Raw genomic sequence first — 23,476 nt, 5'->3', positions numbered from 1 at the left:
CCAAAGAAACTGGTATAGGCACGCGTGTTTAAATACAGGACATGTAAACAGGCAGAATACGGCACTGCGGTCAGCAACGCCTACAAAAGACAACAAGTATCTGGCGCAGTTGTTATACTGGTTACTGGTACTACAATGCCAGGTTATCAAGAGTGAAGTGAGTTTGAACGTGGTGTCGCAGTCGGCCCATGAGCGATGGGATACAGCATCTCCGAGATACCGATGAAGTGAAGATTTTCCCATACACCATTCCACGAGTGTCCCGTGAATATCAGGAATCTGGTAAAACATCAAATTTCCGGCATCGCTGCGGCCAGATTAAGATCCTGCAAGAACAGGAGCAACGACCGCTGAAGAGCATCGTTCAACGTGACTGAAGTGCAACGCTTCCGCGAATTACTGCTGATTTCAATGCTAGGCCATCAACAAGTGTCAGCGTGCGAACCATTCAACGAAACATCATCGACATGGGCTTTCGGAGCTGAAGGCTCACTTGTCTACCCTCGATGAATGCTCGACACAAAGCCTTACGCCTCGCCTGGGCCCATCAACACCGACATTTTACTGTTGATGACTGGAAACATGTTGCCTGGTCGGACGTGTCTCGTTTCAAACTGTATCGAGCTGATGGACGCGTACAGGTATGGAGACAATCTCATGAATCCATGGACTGTGCGTATCAGCAGGGGACTGTCCAAGCTGGTGAAGACCCTGTAATGGTGTGGGGCGTGTGCTGTTGGAATGATATGGGACCCGTCATACGTTTAGATACGACACTGACAGGTGGAACGTACTTAAGCATCCTGTGTGATCACCTGCATCCGTTCAGGTCCATTGTGTATTACGACGGACTTAGGCATTTCCAGAAGGACAATGCGACACCCCACATGTCCAGAATTGCTACAGAGTTGCTCCAGCAACACTTTTCTGAGTTTAAACACTTCCTTTGGCTAACAAACTCCCCAGATATGAATCTTTTTGAGCATATCTGGGACGCCTTGCGTCGTACTGTTCAGAAGGGATCTCCATCCCTCGCACTCTTACGGATTTATGGACAGCCCTGCAGGATTCACGGTGTCGGTTCCCTCAAGCACTATTCCAGCCATTAGTCGAGTCCATGCCACCTCGTGTTGCGTCATTTCTGCGTGATCACTGTTGCCCTCACGATGTTAGGCAGGTGTACCAGTTTCTTCGGCTCTTTACTGCATGAACCTTAAAAATTATTTCGCCGATGTTTAGGAAATATTAATAGTTTGCAGGTACATACAGTGTGTTACAAAAAGGTACGGCCAAACTTTTAAGAAACATTCCTCACACACAAATAAAGGAAAGATGTTATGTGGACATGTGTCCGGAAACGCTTAATTTCCATGTTAGAGCTCATTTTAGTTTCGTCAGTATGTACTGTACTTCCTTGATTCACCGCCAGTTGGCCCAAGTGAAGGAAGGTAATGTTGACTTCGGTGCTTGTGTTGACATTGACATTTTCTGTGAACGTTTGGGCAGGCATTGTTGGTTATGTCTTGATTGGGCCCCAAGTTCTTCCACCTACGCTCAATGGAGCACGTTATCATGATTTCATACGGGATACTCTACCTGTGCTGCTAGAACATGTGCCTTTACAAGTACGACACAACATGTGGTTCATGAACGATGGAGCTCCTGCACATTTCAGTCGAAGTGTTCGTACGCTTCTCAACAACAGATTCGGTGACCGATGGATTGGTAGAGGCGGACCAATTCCATGGCCTCCACGCTCTCCTGACCTCAACCCTCTCAACTTTCATTTATGGGGGCATTTGAAAGCTCTTATCTACGCAACCCCGGTACCAATTGTAGGGACTCTTCGTGCTCGTATTGTGGACAGCTGTGATACAATACGCCATTCTCCAGGGCTGCATCAGCGCATCGGGGATTCCATGTTTTGGAGGGTGGATGCGTGTATCCTCGCTAACGGAGGACATTTTGAACATTTCCTGTAACAAAGTGTTTGAAGTCACGCTGGTACGTTCTGTTGCTGTGTGTTTCCATTCCATGATCAATGTGATTTGAAGAGAAGTAATAAAATTAGTTCTAACATGGAAAGTAAGCGTTTCTGGACACATGTCCACATAACATATTTTCTTTCTTTGTGTGTGAGGAATGTTTCCCGAAAGTTTGGCCGTACCTTTTTGTAACACCCTGTATATAGGTAGTGTAAATCTCAAGTTAAAAAATTTTCTAATCACAAATGTAAAAGTTCTCATTAGTTCTATAAATTAATTTCTTTCTGCCCATGGTATACATGGAACAGAGAGGATGGAGCAGGTCTGATGTTCTCTTTCGTGGTTATCAGAAGCTGCAGCCACTGTGACGGCATAGTGTGATAAGGATTTTATAAAGAGTATTATTGAAGACACGTTCTGTGCGTGCTGGAACGTACGATCTGCTTCCCGCCGGCAATACGCACAATGCGTTCCTCCCTTTAGCCGGCCGGGCAGGCAGGACGCTGGGTCCTAGCAGCCGCAGTTGGGTGAATTCTTAATCAATTTACCTCCGCTGCAGAGGAATGAGGCAGATGTGTCTCCTGTTGAAGCATGTAAGTCACAATGGAACTGGATGCCCGGTTAATATACTTTTCCAACTATTCTGTTGCCGTGCACAGTCTTCTGTCTGACAGTATCTATACGTACAAGGTGAACATTAATAAAACCTTCAAATTGTACTAACGGATTCCTGGTTGGAAAGAGAAAAAAAATTCCTATGAACATGTGTCCGGAAGTGCACCGTTGCCACGGCAGAATGACTCCTCCTCTCACTACGTGCCATGTGTTCCTTGTGTGTTGCAGGCTGTGTAAGCAGCAGAGTCATCCGACATTCATGTCGTAAGCACCTCGAGATGGTGTCTGTATACGGCCAAGCAGATGCAAACGGTATAGAAGCACCACGGCTGTACTAAAATAAGTATCCTCATTGACACCATTCACATCACACAATATTTCAAACCCCTTTTTGGGCGCCTGTGTGATGTTCGGTTCTTTCAGACAGGCGAACATGGAGGGAGGCGTCGAACTGTGCGTACACCAGAATTGGAGCACCGGGTTCCACTGGATAATGTGACGAACTCTACTACAAGCTCCGGTCATGTGGATCGCGCCGACAAGGTGCAATCCAATGTATAATTATATGTATTCTACATGACAATAGCTTCTATTTCTACCACCTGATGGAGAACATTTTGAACATCTGTTGTGACATGAATGCAGAGCAGCCTGTACTACTGTTTGCAGGGACAATCTGTTGTCGTTGCACGCACGTCGTTCAATTCCGGACACATGTTCATAGGACCTTCATTCTCCAGTTCCAGTTAGGAATATGTCTCTGCAGTTTTTGGGTTTTATTAATGTACTCCCTGCATATAAAAAGCAATATTCTGACTGATACACTCATCATCGCCCAGCCAAACCACAATGGGTACAAACTTTAAATTAGGAGAGGTTGTTGATCTTATCCTGTAGGCGTCGTTTAATAAGGGATTTTTCGAAATTCCACCCCCAACGAGATGAAATAGTGAATGAATTTTTTTTTGAGAATATGTCGCTATTAAGGCAAGTTTTAAGCTAAACCTATGAATATTGGTATTCGGTTTCTGGGTCAGAAATAATGAAAACAGAGTTTCAGCACTTTTGGAAATTTAACCCCTATAGGGGTGAAATAGTGGGTGAAATTTTTTTAAACCGTTTTTAAAGAACCACTAAATCATATTAAAGCTACAGCTATTAAAATTGGTATTTGACTTCTGTATTACAAAATAAAAATTGGTATTCCTGTGTTTCAGGAAATTCAATCCTTTAGGAGTGAAATAGACGATCAAATGTTTTATGAAATAGCTCACTGTGAAAGCATTTTTAAAGCTAAATGTTAGAAAGTTGTGTAGCTTCTCGGCTGGAAATGATAAAAAACAACGTATTTCACTGTTTTTTGAAACTCAACTCCAAAAGTTTTAAGAAAATAATCCGTTACATTCAAAAAATTTTAAAGGGAAATCTAAGAAATTGGTAATTCACTTCTCGGTTAGATATAAACAGATATGTGTTAAGGGATGAAAATTTCCATGGAAATATAGCCACAAGAACGAAAAAGGCCTGATTAACAAAAACCTTGGAGTCTAGTTACAATAATAGTTCCTCGGTCAGAAATACATTCGGAAAAAGACATACTTCTATGGTCTTAATTAGTGCGAAAAGTTTAGAAGATGTTGCAATTTGTGAACAACATAAAAATTACATTAAAGTAAAAGTATATATATATATATATATATATATATATATATATATACACTCCCGGAAATGGAAAAAAGAACACATTGACACCGGTGTGTCAGACCCACCATACTTGCTCCGGACCCTGCGAGAGGGCTGTACAAGCAATGATCACACGCACGGCACAGCGGACACACCAGGAACCGCGGTGTTGGCCGTCGAATGGCGCTAGCTGCGCAGCATTTGTGCACCGCCGCCGTCAGTGTCAGCCAGTTTGCCGTGGCATACGGAGCTCCATCGCAGTCTTTAACACTGGTAGCATGCCGCGACAGCGTGGACGTGAACCGTATGTGCAGTTGACGGACTTTGAGCGAGGGCGTATAGTGGGCATGCGGGAGGCCGGGTGGACGTACCGCCGAATTGCTCAACACGTGGGGCGTGAGGTCTCCACAGTACATCGATGTTGTCGCCAGTGGTCGGCGGAAGGTGCACGTGCCCGTCGACCTGGGACCGGACCGCAGCGACGCACGGATGCACGCCAAGACCGTAGGATCCTACGCAGTGCCGTAGGGGACCGCACCGCCACTTCCCAGCAAATTAGGGACACTGTTGCTCCTGGGGTATCGGCGAGGACCATTCGCAACCGTCTCCATGAAGCTGGGCTACGGTCCCGCACACCGTTAGGCCGTCTTCCGCTCACGCCCCAACATCGTGCAGCCCGCCTCCAGTGGTGTCGCGACAGGCGTGAATGGAGGGACGAATGGAGACGTGTCGACTTCAGCGATGAGAGTCGCTTCTGCCTTGGTGCCAATGATGGTCGTATGCGTGTTTGGCGCCGTGCGGGTGAGCGCCACAATTAGGACTGCATACCACCGAGGCGCACACGGCCAACACCCGGCATCATGGTGTGGGGAGCGATCTCCTACACTGGCCGTACACCACTGGTGATCGTCGAGGGGACACTGAATAGTGCACGGTACATCCAAACCGTCATCGAACCCATCGTTCTACCGTTCCTAGACCGGCAAGGGAACTTGCTGTTCCAACAGGACAATGCACGTCCGCATGTATCCCGTGCCACCCAACGTGCTCTAGAAGGTGTAAGTCAACTACCCTGGCCAGCAAGATCTCCGGATCTGTCCCCCATTGAGCATGTTTGGGACTGGATGAAGCGTCGTCTCACGCGGTCTGCACTTCCAGCACGAACGCTGGTCCAACTGAGGCGCCAGGTGGAAATGGCATGGCAAGCCCTTCCACAGGACTACATCCAGCATCTCTACGATCGTCTCCATGGGAGAATAGCAGCCTGCATTGCTGCGAAAGGTGGATATACACTGTACTAGTGCCGACATTGTGCAAGCTCTGTTGCCTGTGTCTATGTGCCTGTGGTTCTGTCAGTGTGATCATGTGATGTATCTGACCCCAGGAATGTGTCAATAAAGTTTCCCCTTCCTGGGACAATGAATTCACGGTGTTCTTATTTCAATTTCCAGGAGTGTATATATATACTCCTGGAAATGGAAAAAAGAACACATTGACACCGGTGTGTCAGACCCACCATACTTGCTCCGGACACTGCGAGAGGGCTGTACAAGCAATGATCACACGCACGGCACAGCGGACACATCAGGAACCGAGGTGTTGGCCGTCGAATGGCGCTAGCTGCGCAGCATTTGTGCACCGCCGCCGTCAGTGTCAGCCAGTTTGCCGTGGCATACGGAGCTCCATCGCAGTCTTTAACACTGGTAGCATGCCGCGACAGCGTGGACGTGAACCGTATGTGCAGTTGACGGACTTTGAGCGAGGGCGTATAGTGGGCATGCGGGAGGCCGGGTGGACGTACCGCTGAATTGCTCAACACGTGGGGCGTGAGGTCTCCACAGTACATCGATGTTGTCGCCAGTGGTCGGCGGAAGGTGCACGTGCCCGTCGACCTGGGACCGGACCGCAGCGACGCACGGATGCACACCAAGACCACAGGATCCTACGCAGTGCCGTCGGGGACCGCACCGCCACTTCCCAGCAAATTAGGGACACTGTTGCTCCTGGGGTATCGGCGAGGACCATTCGCAACCGTCTCCATGAAGCTGGGCTACGGTCCCGCACACCGTTAGGCCGTCTTCCGCTCACGCCCCAACATCGTGCAGCCCGCCTCCAGTGGTGTCGCGACAGGCGTGAATGGAGGGACGAATGGAGACGTGTCGTCTTCAGCGATGAGAGTCGCTTCTGCCTTGGTGCCAATGATGGTCGTATGCGTGTTTGGCGCCGTGCAGGTGAGCGCCACAATCAGGACTGCATACGACCGAGGCACACAGGGCCAACACCCGGCATCATGGTGTGGGGAGCGATCTCCTACACTGGCCGTACACCACTGGTGATCGTCGAGGGGACACTGAATAGTGCACGGTACATCCAAACCGTCATCGAACCCATCGTTCTACCACTCCTAGACCGGCAAGGGAACTTGCTGTTCCAACAGGACAATGCACGTCCGCATGTATCCCGTGCCACCCAACGTGCTCTAGAAGGTGTAAGTCAACTACCCTGGCCAGCAAGATCTCCGGATCTGTCCCCCATTGAGCATGTTTGGGACTGGATGAAGCGTCGTCTCACGCGGTCTGCACGTCCAGCACGAACGCTGGTCAAACTGAGGCGCCAGGTGGAAATGGCATGGCAAGCCGTTCCACAGGACTACATCCAGCATCTCTACGATCGTCTCCATGGGAGAACAGCAGCCTGCATTGCTGCGAAAGGTGGATATACACTGTACTATTGCCGACATTGTGCATGCTCTGTTGCCTGTGTCTATGTGCCTGTGGTTCTGTCAGTGTGATCATGTGATGTATCTGACCCCAGAAATGTGTCAATAAAGTTTCCCCTTCCTGGGACAATGAATTCACGGTGTTCTTATTTCAATTTCCAGGAGTGTATATATATGTGAAGACCATGTAGTTTACGAGAGGGAAGCAGGTGGCGCTAAACTAGTGTTTTCATAAATGGTAAAAGATTGCTCAAATTCACAACTCAACGGTCCATATTTATTGTGCTAGAAATAATATCCTTAGTGACTCGTACAATTTCACCATAAATAAGCGAGACAGAATAACAAGACTCGAGTATCCTACTTACTTATTCGGCAGAGATTGCAGTTTCCTGGAAACCATAAAACCCTATTCACCTGATACATCTCTGACCTTACAAAAGGCATCTTCCGATATTCCTACAGCCACCTGGAGAGGCATAAGTGAAGCCTCCAGTTTCTTGATACTGTCGGGAAGCGAGATAAAGTCACTCTCGATGTATGAAACTGAACAGGGCAATTTGGAACTGTTGAATGCTGATTGAGCCGTATACGTAACATGCAGTAAGTTTGCATAAAACACGTAAGCGAATTCCATGCCTTCTGAAAATGAACTGAGCTCCATCTGTGTATATGAGTAAAACGTTCTCTTATATTTCGCCATCTGGTTGTAGTACCTATAGTCCATCATTAATGAATTGTTGAAATATTTGTTGCCTCCAAAGATTTTCAATAAATGAAGTAGTGTGTAGATGGAGCCTCAGAATCCAACTTGCCCATAATTAGCGATGAATCGTTCTACAGGATCCGTCGTCTCATCAGCAGAATCCTAAGTATGTGATTTGCCAACGTCAGCCCTGAGTTTTTCTAATATATCAATATAACAAGAACCATGAAAGAAGGTTGTATACATGGAAGAACCCTGGAGATACTACGAGGTTTCAGATAGATTATATAATGGTAAGGCAGAGATTTAGGAACCAGATTTTAAATTGTAAGGCATTTCCAGGGCCAGATGTGGACTCTGACCACAATCTTTTGGTTATGAACTGTAGATTAAAACTGAAGAAACTGCAAAAAGGTGGGAATTTAAGGAGATGGGACCTGGATAAACTGAAAGAACCGAAGGTTGTACAGAGTTTCAGGGAGAACATAAGGGAACAATTGACAGGAATGGGGGAAAGAAATACAGTAGAAGAAGAATGGGTAGCTCTGAGGGATGAAGTAGTGAAGGCAGCAGAGGATCAAGTAGGTAAAAAGACGAGGGCTAGTAGAAATCCTTGGGTAACAGAAAAAATATTGAATTTAATTGATGAAAGGAGAAAATACAAAAATGCAGTAAGTGAAGCAGGAAAAAAGGAATATAAACGTCTCAAAAATGAGATCGACAGGAAGTGCAAAATGGCTAAGCAGGGACGGCTAGAGGACAAATATAAGGATGTAGAGGCTGATCTCACGAGGGGTAAGATAGATACTGCCTACAGGAAAATTAAAGAGACCTTTGGAGAAAAGAGAACCACTTGCATGAATATCAAGAGCTCAGATGGCAACCCAGTTCTAAGCAAAGAAGGGAAAGCAGAAAGGTGGAAGGAGTATATACAGGGGCGATGATCTTGAGGACAATATTTTGGAAATGGAAGAGAATGTAGATGAAGACGAAATGGGAGATACAATACTGCGCGAAGAGTTTGACAGAGCATTGAAAGACCTAAGTCGAAACAAGGCCCCGGGAGTAGACAACATTCCATTAGAAATACTGACAGCCTTCGAGAGGCAGGCCTAACAAAAATCTACCATCTGGTGAGCAAGATGTGTGAGACAGGCGAAATTCCCTCAGACTTCATGAAGAATATAGTAATTCCAATCCCAAAGGGAGCAGGTGTTGACAGATGTGGAAATTACCGAACAATCAGTTTAATAAGTCACAGCTGCAGAATACTAAGGCGAATTCTTTACAGACGAATGGAAAAACTGGTAGAAGCTGACCTCGGGGAAGATCAGTTTGGATTCCGTAGAAATGTTGGAACGCGTGAGGCAATACTGACCTTACGACTTATCTTAGAAGAAAGATTAAGGAAAGGCAAAGTTCGGAGTAGGTATTAAAATCCATGTAGAAGAAATAAAAACTTTGACGTTTGCCGATGACATTGTTAATTCTGTCAGAGACAGCAAAGGACTTGGAAGAGCAGTTGATCGGAATGGACAGTGTCTTGAAAGGAGGGTATAAAATGAACATCAACAAAAGCAAAACGAGGATAATGGAATGTAGTCGAATTAAATCGGGTGATGCTGAGGGAATTAGATTAGGAAATGAGACACTTAAAGTAGTAAAGGAATTTTGCTATTTGGGGAGCAAAGTAACTGATGATGTTAGAAGTAGAGAGGATATGAAATGTGGGCTGGCAATGCCAAGGAAAGCGTCTCTGAGGAATCGAAATTTGTTAACATCGAGTACAGATGTGTCAGGAAGTCGTTTCTTAAAGTATTTGTATGGAGTGTAGCCATCTATGAAAGTGAAACATGGACGATAAATAGTTTAGACAAGAAGAGAACAGAAGCTGTCGAAATGTAGTGCTACAGAAGAATGCTGAAGATTAGATGGGTAGATCACATAACTAATGAGGAGGTATTGAATAGAATTGAGGAGAAGAGGAGTTTGTGGCACAACTTGACTAGAAGAAGGGATCGGTTGGTATTACATGTTCTGAGGCATCAAGGGATCACTAATTTAGTACTGGGGGGAAGCGTGGAGGGTAAGAGGGAGACCAAGATATGAATACACTAAGCAGATTCAGAAGGATGTAGGCTGTAGTAGGTACTGGGAGATGAAGAAGCTTGCACAGGATAGAGTAGCATGGAGAGCTGCATCAAACCAGTCTCAGGGCTAAAGACCACAACAACAACAAAAACAACAAGAATTCACGTCAGTCTTTTTCAGAGCAGACTTGTCGTTAATGTTGAGGCTGCCGTATTTCTGTATCAAATGTTCAAATTCAGGTACCTGAAGTTTGTTCCAGGATATGTTCCCTGGGCCAACTCAACACACACTAGATGATTTTGGCTGTCGCTGCAACTGTGTAAGTAGAATCTGTTTCTGTAAAGAAATTCCTAATATGTAAGTTGATTCGTAAATGTTGTTCTGTTGGAGATACCATCGTACATCCTATACACGTTTGTCAGAAGTGTGGCAGATGACCATTTTACCATCAGTGTTTAAAGTTCTTTCAGTGGAAATTCATGTTTTCAGCTTTGACAACAACGAAGACGCAACCGGTACCATGGTTTACTTAAACGAAACTGACTTCGAAGCTTTTGAAACGAGTCATTGTTGTCTACATCGAACTTGTACAATTTAGCTCCGAGTGTAACACGATCGATGACAGCATGAGAAACACAATCATAAAACTTAATTTTTTTGCCTTTCTTGCTGTTTAACGAAACTGTATGGGACTTACGAAACTCTATAATAATTCCGCAATAATATTAAAACATCTAAAATTACCTACTGTAGTTTGAATTGCATTGCACCTCAAATATGTAATTTAAAATTTTGAAATGAGAGTTCTTTCAGTGTAATTCGTCATATTTCAGTTTTTCTCATTACTGCGCATGAAGGGACAGAATACGTAATTACGTAAGATCTGGGCTCTGCTCATAATAAATCGATATTTAGTCTCTCTTAAAAGTTATCAAGAGCATTTCCTCCGCTGTTTTGATACATAAGCGCACCGGAGAAGCAATGCAGTCATTTTTGAGGGGACTTTTCGATAGCACTGCGTAACTTCTGTGAGGGGTGCTACTGTCGACAGCAGTAAGACGAAGTAAATGGTACCGCTTACGCAGCGCTAGTTCTCTGGAACCTTAGGAAATGAGTGTGCTTTTGTCGGGCAGGGGCATTGTCTTGTGTTACATTCAACAATGTCCAAGCACTAGCGGTCACCCGCCAATTACGAGTTCTGAAAGTATTATGTCGGTTGGTATAGTGAGTAGTGATTCGTTTTTTTTTTCGTGGAAGGTTGTAAGTGTACTGCCATATCGCTGGTTGAGTTGTAGAGTATCTCTGCGGGCAGCCGCGTCTAGAGAGTCGAGCGCGAGACACGGAACTGTTATGTTGTGTAGTGTGTAGCTCTGCATGTAAGAAGCATTGTTAGTATTGAGGCTGAAGTGTTGCTACAAGTGCTATTAGAGTAAAGTGATTAAATATGGAAGTAATTCAGAGGAAAGTGCGTTAAGATGGAATTAAAAATGAGCAGTGCCGTCGATGACGTATTTGTGTATCCTCTCGTTGCGTGTCGCTCAGTATTAATCATCCGCGCCGTGTTCAGCTTCTCAGAATAAACTGATGTGAATCAGTAGAAATTAGTTAGCACAAAAGAGTGCAATCAAGTGCCAGTGTCTTGTAGCGAGCGTGAGGACGTGCGTTCGATCATCGCGTTTCCGCGTTACCAACAATCAGCCGCGCCGCGACGGTTACTCGCACGCTCGTACAAGTGAGAACTGAAAAATTAACTTTACAAACAGTGTTATGTCATTACTAGTGCCAAGGAGGACTATTACCGGGCATCTGTATGCGTGGCGAGCGTAAGAACTTTCCTTCGATCATTCGGCTTCCGCATCATCAACAATCACCTGCGTCGTGTCGGTTACGCTTACGCTCGTTCGAATGATAATTTGGACTGTTAATCATCAATATTGTTAATTGGGATAAGCATTTACGATTTAGAGTATAAACAGTGCAACCTGTGGTTTCCATATCGTCTCAGAATATAGATGTTCATACCAGACGTCGGACAGTGTTGTGTTTTAACGTTGAGTGGCTCCCCTAAACCAGCTTGCATATTTCGATAGATAATTTCAGGCAAGCCAGCAGCAGTGTGGAGCAGAACAGTACGACCGCCGCGGGATTACCAGGTACGTGGTGTGGACAGGGCGCACAGTCACGGAACGAAAAGTCAGTTTAAAGGGTCCCCCACCCATTAGTACTCCCGGGTGTGTTACAAAGTGTACGTAAATAGATATGAAATCAATGGACGAAACAGTATCGGCATTCTCTCCGTAGCTTCCAGCGGTGGATAATATTATTGTATGAACAGTTATGAAAAGCTACCCCGTACAACTGCATTGCGAAATATTAATTCTTAGAACCAATACAGCAGAAGTGTCTCGCAACAACTAAGGCTACGGTTGTATAAGACATTAATAATGCCAGTAGTACTTTATGGTTCTCAAACCTGGAGCACTCGAAAACAAGACCTTAAGCGACTGCTAATATTTGAAAGGAAAGTCCTCAGGAAAATATTTGGACCAGTCAGAGATCAGACTACTGGAGAATGGAGAAGACGCCATAACACTGAATTAGAAGAGCTGTTGTTGTTGTTGTTGTGGTCTTCAGTCCTGAGACTGGTTTGATGCAGCTCTCCATGCTACTCTATCCTGAGCAAGCTTTTTCATCTCCCAGTACCTACTGCAACCTACATCCTTCTGAATCTGCTTAGTGTATTCATCTCTTGGTCTCCCTCCAAGAGCTGTACAAGGAGCCTAACATCTTGGGAGTGATGAGAAGCAAAAGACTGCAATGGGCTGGACATGTTGTTAGAATGGAGGCAACAAGATGGCCCAAAATAACAATGGACTGGATCCCGTTAGGCAGCAGACCAGTGGGAAGACCTAGAAAGAGGTGGATCGATAGAGTGAGAGAAGACCTGTTGCAGCTGGGAGTCACGGAAAACTGGAGACAGATAGCAGAAGACAGAGACGGGTGGAGAGCTCTAACTGTGGTGGCGCGCGGTCCTCTGGGCCTGATCGCGTGAAGAAGAATGAAGATGAAGAAGAGAATACAGCAGTAGTAAAGTTCAGTGTGAAAGTGGAATAAATGTAACTGTTAATATGAGCGTGGTCGTGTCTAGATATTGTTAGGATGTGTGTTATGTAGAAATACCAGTATACGAATTAAAAGATCTGTGGTGTTATGCTTTCAAATAAACTTCGTTTCAACTAAATTTTATGAACGTTATCCTCCTCATTATCATTATCATCATCGTCATCATCATCGTCATCCTTCCAAGTATTGGGCCTCTTGACCCTTACAATCTCTTCGGGAACTGCTGCTGCCATTTTTTCATTTGTTGAGCTAGCGAACACCTTTGAGTTGGTAATACTATAAGGGTTTTGTTTAATACAGAAAATTGTAATGTTGTTAGTATTTTGGCTGTCACGCAGAAAAATAAAGCTTCAATAGCGTCTCTGTTATAGTGGGCAGCATCTCTGCCAAAGAGGTTGCGCTGCGAGAGACTTAGTAGAACCTTTTCTCGTGATGGAGTGCAATCTTGGAGGGAGAGAGAGAGAGAGAGAGAGAGAGAGAGAGAGAGAGAGAGAGGGAGGGTTGTATCTTGTGATGGAGTAAGATCCTTTTAGGTTATGCTGTGTGCTAGAAATAATTTTCTTCGTTTATGGATAGATATTTTGCAAATTCAGTCAGAGGACTTAAAGAGGTACTGTAGTAACGAATTTTCCGAGACATAAAAGTGTAGTAATTAATTCGGTCAGGGATCTAGAATTTGAGTTTTTCTTATAATAAAGTAAAAATGTGTCATCCACTGATTTTTTTTTTTTCAAAGGTGGATGTCATATTTGTTTGTAAGAAAGTAAAGAGGATTTGTTCAGGTTGCTTCATCATTAAAGTGAATTTTTAATATTTCAAGTGTTAAAATATTTTGTCTTAATGATTTAAAGTTTTGTTAATACAGTTACTTTATTGTTCATTCATTTCAACATTCGCCTCTTTATTTCAAGTTTCACATATTAAATTTTGGTTTCCGGAGTTTGTCAGTGGCATAAATTTAATTGACAATAATCATTGCAGTAATGAGATTTATTACCACAGAAATTTTGTGGATGCCTCTATAGTTTAAAGCATGCATTGCACATCGCGTCGCTAGTATTTTGAATGTTTATTTCTTAACTAGCATAGCATAGGCAGCCACAGTAGTTGGGAAATAGCAGAAGCACAGCATTAATTCACTGTGCAAACAGATAGGCCATTTATAATTTACATGTGATGCACTTAACATTTCAACAGTGACATACTTTTCAGATAGGGAATTTTTGTAGTTATTTATATTTCACATTTTTCTCTCAGTCAGACTGCTTATATCATTGTTAACAGGGCAGTTGTCTTAAATTTAACAGAGCAGACTGTTCTCTCGCCATGAGCGTTGCAGTACGCAGTTAATGTTGCATTTCAGACTAACTTTTCCATTACTGATCACCTTCCAAGAGCTGTGATATTACTTACAAAACTAAAGACGAGCTTAATTGTTTCTGTAATAATGAGTTCAGCTTCACATTACCACACAGAAAATTCCAATAAATATAACTATAAATTACGATACAACAAAAACTAATCAGCCACTTTCACCTAGCAACAGCTTGTCCACTATGAACTCAGCGCTACTTTCTGACATTTTCTCGGTAGACAGATTAGTGCTCCCCTTTTCTCCACTACGGTACTTTCTTTTTGTTTATTGCTATTCCCGCTGCGCATTTCATTTACTAACAAACTTTGGCCGCGGAATACTCTGGCGTTTGCGTAGAGTTGTCAGCGTTAACAGACAACCACCACAGCTTGAATTTTTTAAAATGACATCATACTCGCCAGTGTCTAGAGAAATTATTTATTTCACAGTTGCAGTTTCGGCCTTTGGGCCATTTTCAAGTGGTACTGCGAAAGATTGTGCTTCAGCACATTTTAGATTTTAAAATCCTCCGACATGTACACATCATCGTCAAAAATAGGCCTTTTCACTGTAGAAGTACAGTAAACTAAGGCCGTTGGCGCGAAAGTACTTTCCCAAGTGGTGACTGCCTTTGCAGTCTTGTTTACTTGTAAACTGTTTGTTAGAACATTGATTTGTAGCGATTTACGTGAATGATGTTAACATTGGTAACATTTCACGTAATTTCCATCATTTCACGGGATACATAGCTTCACACTCGTCTGATTACTGTGTATCTGCGGTGAGAAAATCTATTTTTGTCAACAGAAAATATGATGTCCTTCAAAATTTCAACTTGACTATGAACCCCTGTCATGAGGAGTTAATCAGTTGCTTGAAATAGCCTCAAAAATGTGGGCTGTAGACCGACGTATCCGTTACGACAATGAGGCGAAATTCAGCTTTACGGCAGCAGACAACCGACCCTTGTGCCTTTTGTAACAGCACGACGTCGCCTGCAACGCATCTCTTGGGCTCGTGACCATATTGGTTGGACTTTATACGACTGGAAAACAGTGCCACGGTCAGATGAATCCCGATTTCAGTTATTAAGACCCGATGGTACGATTCGGGTGTGGTGCAGACCCAACGAAGGTATGGACCCAAGTTGTCAATAAGGCGCTTTGTAAGCTGGCGGTGGCTACAGAGTGATGTTGGCTGTGCTTACATGGAGCGGAATGGGTCCTCTGGTCCACCTGAACAGATCTTCGACTAGAAATGGTTATATTCGACTATTCTGAGACCATTTGCACCAAACAACGATGGAATTTTTGTGGATGAATGATTTGGCCGCAGTGATCGTCCGACATAATCGAGAGGTCATTTCATGCACAAAATCCTGCATTCGCTACGCTTTCGCAATTATGGACGGCTATAGAGGAAGCATGGCTCAATATTTCTGCAGGAGACTTCGGAACGACTTGTTGAGTCCATGCGACGTCGACTCTCTGCACAATGGGAGGCCAAAGGAGGTCCGACTTGCTAGAAGGTGTTATCCGACGACTTTTGTTACCTCGTTGTAAACCGTATTACGTGGCTGCTCGTGGGACTCCACTCCATGTAGGCACACTAGACAGTCTCCTTTGATACAGGAACAAATGAGGCAATTTTTTTTTTCAATGTGTGATTACAAGTATTTCCAAAAACGAAAGCTACGTGCTGCCATTCTGTGTCGCCTCTATGTTGAACCATCTTACTGCGCTGATTTCGTAGAACCCGAAATTCAGACCACTTCAATGCCACGTCAGGAGTGCGGAGTGGTACTAGTTACACGTCATCTACAACGCTCTCATGCGGCCAATATGCTCTTTTAAAGGGGTGGCTAATATATTGCCCGGAGAACGTATTTGCAACCGAAACTAATACAGAAGCGCCACTCTGTCGCTGCTAGAATGCTGGTCATTCTTCGTGTTCCAGTGACAATATTAATACACGTAATTAAACGAAACATGGCACTATACTGGTTTGGAACCATTCTATTGAATGAGCACATACAGTGCAACCTGCAAAAGTATTTTGTTTGTAGCAAGAAAGAAACTGTCATTTCCAGTCAGTGCTGGGCGTCGCATGAAAAGCGTGATAAGCAATATTTTATGGGGCTGCAATTCGCAATTTCACTTGCTTCTTTCGTAATTGATTTTATACTGAAGTTGGTTAGTGAAAACATATAATTTCTAAAGTTCGCCTTGTATCCTGAGTAACCCTCATTTTGTGTTCAAGAAAAGTTTAAAATATGTTGTTGTTGTGGTCTTCAGTCCTGAGACTCTCCATGCTACTCTATCCTGTGCAAGCTTCTTCATCTCCCAGTACCTACTGCAACCTAATCCTTCTGAATGTGCTTAGTGTATTCATATCTTGGTCTCACTCTACGATTTTTACCCTCCACGCTGCCCTCCAATGCTAAATTTGTGATCCCTTGATGCCTCAGAACATGTTCTACCAACCGGTCCCTTCTTCTTGTCAAGTTGTGCCACAAACTCCTCTTCTCCCCAATTCTATTCAATACCTCCTCATTTGTTATGTGATCTACCCATCTAATCTTCAGCATTCTTCTGTAACACCACATTTCGAAAGCTTCTATTCTCTTCTTGTCCAAACTATTTATCGTCCATGTTTCACTTCCATACATGGCTACACTCCACACAAATACGTTAAGAAACGACTTCCTGACACATCTGTACTCGATGTTAACAACTTTCTCTTCTTCAGAAACACTTTCCTTGCCATTGCCAGTCTACATTTTATATCCTCTCTACTTCTACCATCATCAGTTATTTTGCTCCCCAAATAGCAAAACTCCTTCACTACGTTAAGTGTCTCATTTGCTAATCTAATTCCCTCAGCATCACTCGAATTAATTCAACTACATTCCATTATCCTCGTTTTTCTTTTGTTGATGTTCATCTTACATCAATCATCCTTTCAAGACACTGTCCATTCTGTTCAACTGCTCTTCCAAGTCCTTTGCTATCTCTGACAGAATTACAATGTCATGGGCGAACCTCAAAGTTAAAAATATATATAATTAATACCCCGCCTGCGATACTGTCTTACCGATACTTTCATGTCGATATGGCTGAGGCAGCGTTAAAAATTTAGGTATTCGTATCGAAATTAGACATGGTATCGAATCTGGTATCGCAGTGTCAGACAGTAAGGGTAAATGAGAGAGAAAGAGACCTGTTTGCGGCTGTAGAGGAGGATGAGGGCTCCGGCGCAGACAGGGCAGCAGGCGCCGGGCGGCCGCAGCGGTTGGCAGCCCTGCCTGGCCAGTGGCGGACACCTGCGCGGGTCCCGGCAGCCGGAGCAGCGGCCCGCGTAGTCGAGGGGGACGCGCGCGGCCGCCGCCTCGCACTCGGAGCGGTACGTCACGCCGTCCGCGCCGCACACGGCGCCCGACAGCGAGCAGCTCTTCTGCAACACGCAGGGTCGCCACCTGTGACGTCTCGGCACACAGTGTTCTGTGGGCTGGCTAAGTGAAGCGACGTGTGCTCATACAGACTCGGAGTTACTCTAGCTTTTCGTAAACAGCAGTTGGTCAAACACGCTGTGACCAACCCAATTGCATAAATGATAAGCTTTAGTCGCCGAGTGATTTACATTCACAAGAGTGTTTAAAGGTCTACCATACCCAACAATCGTGCCAGCTGATATCTAAAACTACCGTACGAAATGATTTTTGTTCAGTGTGATTTCACAGCCACCAGTACAGTGTTTAAATACGTTGGCATACGGTTAAAGTGGCGACAGACATGTGACAGCACAAAGTGAATGGTCTCCGAATGGCAAATACGCGAGATTCCTCAGCGTTGTGTCGAGGACTATCCGCTAGAAGGCACTCTCTTCGATCCACGTGGCCTCTTATATAGTCGCTTTGGGTTAAAAAGAACTCACGGTTCACTACATGTACGAAATGGAAAGTGATTCGAAACTAGTAATTAGTGCAGCTGTTTCTGTAGTGCTCTCACGTAGCATTAAGTTAAGAAACAAGAGAAAACTGAATAGAAGAAGACGGTGGATTTTGTCACTCTGTTTAAAGTGAGAAACCTGAGCATCAATCAGCAGAAAATAAGTTTCTGTTCATAACCTAGTATGTAAATTCGGCTTTGTTGTTTCATTTAGTTTTTATATGTAGATGAGAATTTCGCTGTAATTTTTATTGTAGATATAGATGCAAAAAGTTATTAGCTGACTAAGAGAACCGAGCGACGAATTTGCATACCTCTGGAGAGTATGTAATGAAAATTTTAATTACTTTAATAATGAATATAGTAAATGGGTCATGGAAATACTGTTCTTTATTACTTCATAACAGTTGTTCCATCAGACTAAATTTACATTAGTAATTGTGCCGAGGGATGCCGACAACATTTCCTTCCTCGGTGCGTGGCTGAGTCGAACAGAAAAGGGATCTCCTCCCCACTACACACCACAGATATGTATATATTGATAGTGACCGGGCCAAATAACTCACGAAATAAGCATCAAAAGAAAAAACTACAAAGAACGAAACTCGTCTAGCTTGAATGGGGAAACCAGATGGCGCTATGGTTGACCGGCTAGATGGCGCTGCCATAGGTAAAACTGATATCAACGGCGTTTTTATAAAATAGCAATCCCCATTTTTATTACATATTCGTGTAGTACGTAAAGAAATATGAATGTTTTAGATGGACCACATTTTTCGCTTTGTGATAGATGGCTCTGTAATAGTCACAAACTTATAAGTACGTGGTATCACGTGCGGACGGTATTTGCTTCGTGATACATTATCCGTGTTAAAATGGACCGTTTACCAATTGCGGGAAAGGTCGATATCATGTTGATGTATGGCTATTGTGATCAAAATGTCCAACGGGCGTGTGTTACGTATGCTGCTCGGTATCCTGGACGACATATTCCCAGTGTCCGGACCGTTCGGCGGATAGTTACGTTATTTAAGGAAACAGGAAGTGTTCAGCCACATGTGAACGTCAACCACGACCTGCAACAAATGATGATGCTCAAGTAGGTGTTTTAGCTTCTGTCGCGGCTAATCCGCATATGAGTAGCACACAAATTGCGCGAGAATCGCGAATCTCAAAAACGTCGGTGTTGAGAATGCTACATCAACATTGATTGCACCCGTACCATATTTCTATGCACCAGGAATTGCATGGCGACGACTTTGAACGTCGTGTACAGTTCTGCCACTGGGCACAAGAGAAATTACTGGACAATGACAGATTTATTGCACGCATTCTATTTAGCGACGAAGTGTCATTCACCAACAGCGGTAACGTAAACGGGCATAATATGCACTGTTGGGCAACGGAAAATCCACTTGGATGCGACAAGTGGAACATCAGCAAACTTGATGGGTTAATATATGGTACGGCATTATGGGGGGAAGGACAATTGGGCCCCATGTTATCGATGGCAGTCTAAATGGTGCAAGGTATGCTGATTTCCTACGTAATGTTCTATCGATGTTACTACAAGATGTTTCACTGCATGACAGAATGGCGATGTACTTCCATCATGATGGAGGTTCGGCACATAGCTCGCGTGCGGTTGAAGCGGTATTGAATAGCATATTTCATGATAGGTGGATTGGTCGTCGAAGCACCATACCATGGCCCGGACGTTCACCGCATCTGACGTCCCCGGATTTCTTTCTGTGGGGAAAATTGAAGTATATTTGCTATCGTGATCCATCGACAGGGCCTGAAAACATGCGTCAGCGCATTGTCAATGTATGTTCGAACGTTACGGAAGGTGAACTACTCGCTGTTGAGAGGAATATCGTTACACGTATTGCCAAATGCATTGAGGTTGACGGACATCATTTTGAGCATTTATTGCATTAATGTGGTATTTACAGGTAATCGCGCTGTAACAGCATGCGATCTCAGAAATTATAAGTTCACAAAGGTACATGTAGCACATTGGAACAACCGAAATAAAATGTTCAAACGTACCTACGTTCTGTATTTTAATTTAAAGAAACCTAACTGTTACCAACTGTTCGTCTAAAATTGTGAGAAATATGTTTGTGACTATTACAGCGCCATCTATAACAAAGCGAAAAAAGTGGTACAACTAAAACATTCATATTTCCTTACGTACTACTCGAATATGTAATAAAAATGGGGGTTCCTATTTCAAAAAACGCAGTTGATATCCGTTTGACTTATGGCAGCGCCATCTATCGGGCCAACCATAGCGCCATCTGGTTTCCCCCTTCAAGCTAGACTAGTTTCGTTCTTTGTAGTTTTTTCGTTTGACGCTTATTTCGTGAGATATTTGGCCGGGTCACGATCAATGGACCAACCTGTATATATATCGCACTGTGTGAGAGCGTGTGTGTTTAAACTCATGTATGTTTGTATGTCTACCATTTCCACATCTGGATCAATGTCAGCCAAACTTGCTACACTACCGATACCACTTACAATCTTGAAAGAAGTGCTGTGTGGTGAAGAACCACCTCTCATCGGGGCGTGAATGAAAAACAGGGTGACGCGGGAAATGCACTGAAAGAGGGGTCAAGAAGGTGATCAGACAGAAAAGGGGAGGAGGAGAAGGGCAGAAAAGGAGGAAGAGGAAATTAGAGAACGATGGGGAGGAGGAGATGACAGAGAGAGAGAGAGAAGGGGGGGGGGGGCGGGAAGAGGAGGTAGACTGGGAGGGAGGCAGGAGAAGATAGACAGAGAGAGGGGAGAACGGGATGTGTGAAATTTATGTGACAAACACAACCACAAGCGCAGCTGCAGGTAAATAGATACTAGTTTATAAGTGATAAGGTAAGATAAATGATAAAAATGAATTATTAAAATCATAAGTAGTGAATGATGATTTAAAAAAACAAAAATTTATCAATGAGAGAAAATAATATTCGATGAAATACAAATGAATAAAATTCAATCACCCAGTCTCATTTATAGGTATGTCTGTTACGTCCCTACAAGTGTTAGTACAATTACGAATAATTAGGTTGATGAAACATTACTCGCTCAAGTACACTTGAGAAAGAAGCTCATGTGTGGATAACTTTCACAAGCACGTGTTGACAAATATTCGATCACCTTAATGTGACACGAAAAATCGACACGATGCGGGAAAGGCGAGTACCGAGCATCGGCGCTTGGAGAATGTCGCACATCGGGCACTGGCTTTAGCTGGCAAAGCCGAACTGAAGGCCAGACCAAGACGGCACTACCACCATGTTTATGTCCGAGAAACAGGGAGACAGTGTCAGCATTCCCTGTAACATGCTGAAGGTCTATACGTCTAGGTAATGTTTGGCACAGCAATTAAACTGGCCGACACCTTTGTTTGACAATATCCACGAACGTACCTTGAAAACGTAAGTTCACAGTGAACTCGAGCTCGTCAGAATAATCAACTGGCCACTCGAATGTACACGTCTCAATTTTTGGTAAAAATCTAATTTAAAACGTCTTTTCAGAAACTACATCGTCCCATTCGCACATGATGACTAGGTTACTGTGGCATCTTTCGAAATGAAATCCCAAAAACGTAACTACTTTTTTGGAGTTCCCTTGCTAGCCTGGAACTGCAGCTGCATGTGACAAAACCTTTCAGGTTTTCTCAGAATTGGTGTTTTCTCGTATTGTGCACAATACCAAAAGAAATTGTTGCATATTAATATATATACATATACGAGGCCTGTTCAGAAAGTAAGCTCCGATTGATTGCCAAATTGAAACCACAATGAACATCAGAAATGTTTTACTTGTAACAATTAGCTACACCTTTCAGCTACTTCTCTACTTAGTCGCCGTTCTGACTTAGACTTTTGTCATAGCGTTGTACCAACTTTTCAATAGCCTCATCATAGAAGGCAGCCGCCAGTGCTTTCCGCCAATTCTCCACGCTGGCCTACACCTCGTTGTCTGTGTCAAAATGTTGTCTTCAAAGACAGCGGTTCATGTGACCAGAGATGAAACTCAGGGGGAGACCATTGCGGACTGTATTGTGGGTAATCTAACATTTCCATTTGAAAACGATGCAGGAGCATCTTCATTGCCCCTGCAGAATGCGGCTGAGAATTGTCGTGAAGACGAAACAGCACGACAGTTATGTAATGTTAGCTGCATAGCTTCAGGCGAAATTTCTCACCAGGCCCTCGTACTTGGCGGCAGACACTATTTTCTAGACATCTTTACGCACTCACTGCGAGCTCAGAAATGAGAAGAGCGACCTGATGCTAACTGGGGTTATACTAGAGACACTACCCAACACATCTGTGCAAAGCTTTATCGGATTTTCATAGTCGTTTCCATTTCGCGACCGATCGGAGCTTACTTTCTGAACGCCCCTCGTATATCGATTTTGTTAACGGGATATCAATTATGTGCATTTTGATTATTTTTCGCCTTTCGAGTAGACGCTTGAATGCCACTACACTCGGCATTCTGTGATTATCAATAAATTTGTGTGAATTAATAGCAAGCCGTCTCTGTGCAATAAGAATAAACAACGAGCACTACTTCGAACTGAAATGTGGCTGCGCCTACTCAACAGACCAAGATAGTTCCCTGCTGGGCCACATGGAGGGCTTGTTTTGTCGATAGCTACACTAATTACTGTAAATACTATGTATTCAAGTTATTTATAAATATTGCTTTCTTCGAGTGATAAACTCAGTTCCACGCAGCTGCATCACATAATTTATTTTTACTTTTATTTCATGTAAGTACATTTCAAGGCTTTATACTGTCTCCTTGGATGCCACCATGACTAAAAGACGATCATAAACACCACAAGTGTTTCTCCATAACAGGGCAACTCCAGAACGAAATTAAAATTGGAACAGGTGCCCATATGATTACTTTTATGGATGGAGAGTGCAACGTTTCCTGGCACCTGCCGCACGACATCCCACCACACATCATGGCTTCACCAGTGGCCTACATCGCAGGCGCAACCACGTAGCACGGCAGATATCGGTGGCTTTCCGCAGTGGACACTTTTACAAACTCCGCTCAGAAGTATATCGAATGCTGGATGACATCATCTCGTCTGGCGATCCAATTAACAAGCAGATCGACATCGCGGCCGGAAGCAGTCAATCGCGTGGAGTAAGCGCATACCCCCCCCCCTTTCCCCTCCCCCACATGATATAACCTGCCCTGCTGAGCTTATGCGGCAATCTT

General features: G+C 43.9%; 1 protein-coding gene across 1 annotated transcript in view; it reads right to left on the bottom strand.

The window, feature by feature from the left end:
- The window catches only part of LOC126456656 (reversion-inducing cysteine-rich protein with Kazal motifs-like), a 99,504-nt gene that overhangs the window by 4,770 nt on the left and 71,258 nt on the right, over positions 1-23,476 (bottom strand). Inside the window, exon 7 of the mRNA XM_050092400.1 lies at positions 17,496-17,729. Within this exon, the coding sequence (XP_049948357.1) occupies positions 17,496-17,729 (234 nt within the window). The remainder of the gene's footprint in view (positions 1-17,495; positions 17,730-23,476) is intronic.

The sequence above is a fragment of the Schistocerca serialis genome, chromosome 2 (genome assembly GCF_023864345.2).
Source record: "Schistocerca serialis cubense isolate TAMUIC-IGC-003099 chromosome 2, iqSchSeri2.2, whole genome shotgun sequence".
Taxonomy (NCBI): Eukaryota; Metazoa; Arthropoda; class Insecta; order Orthoptera; family Acrididae; genus Schistocerca; species Schistocerca serialis.
Note: the sequence above shows the minus strand (reverse complement) of the source record. Positions and strands in the feature narration are given on the sequence as shown.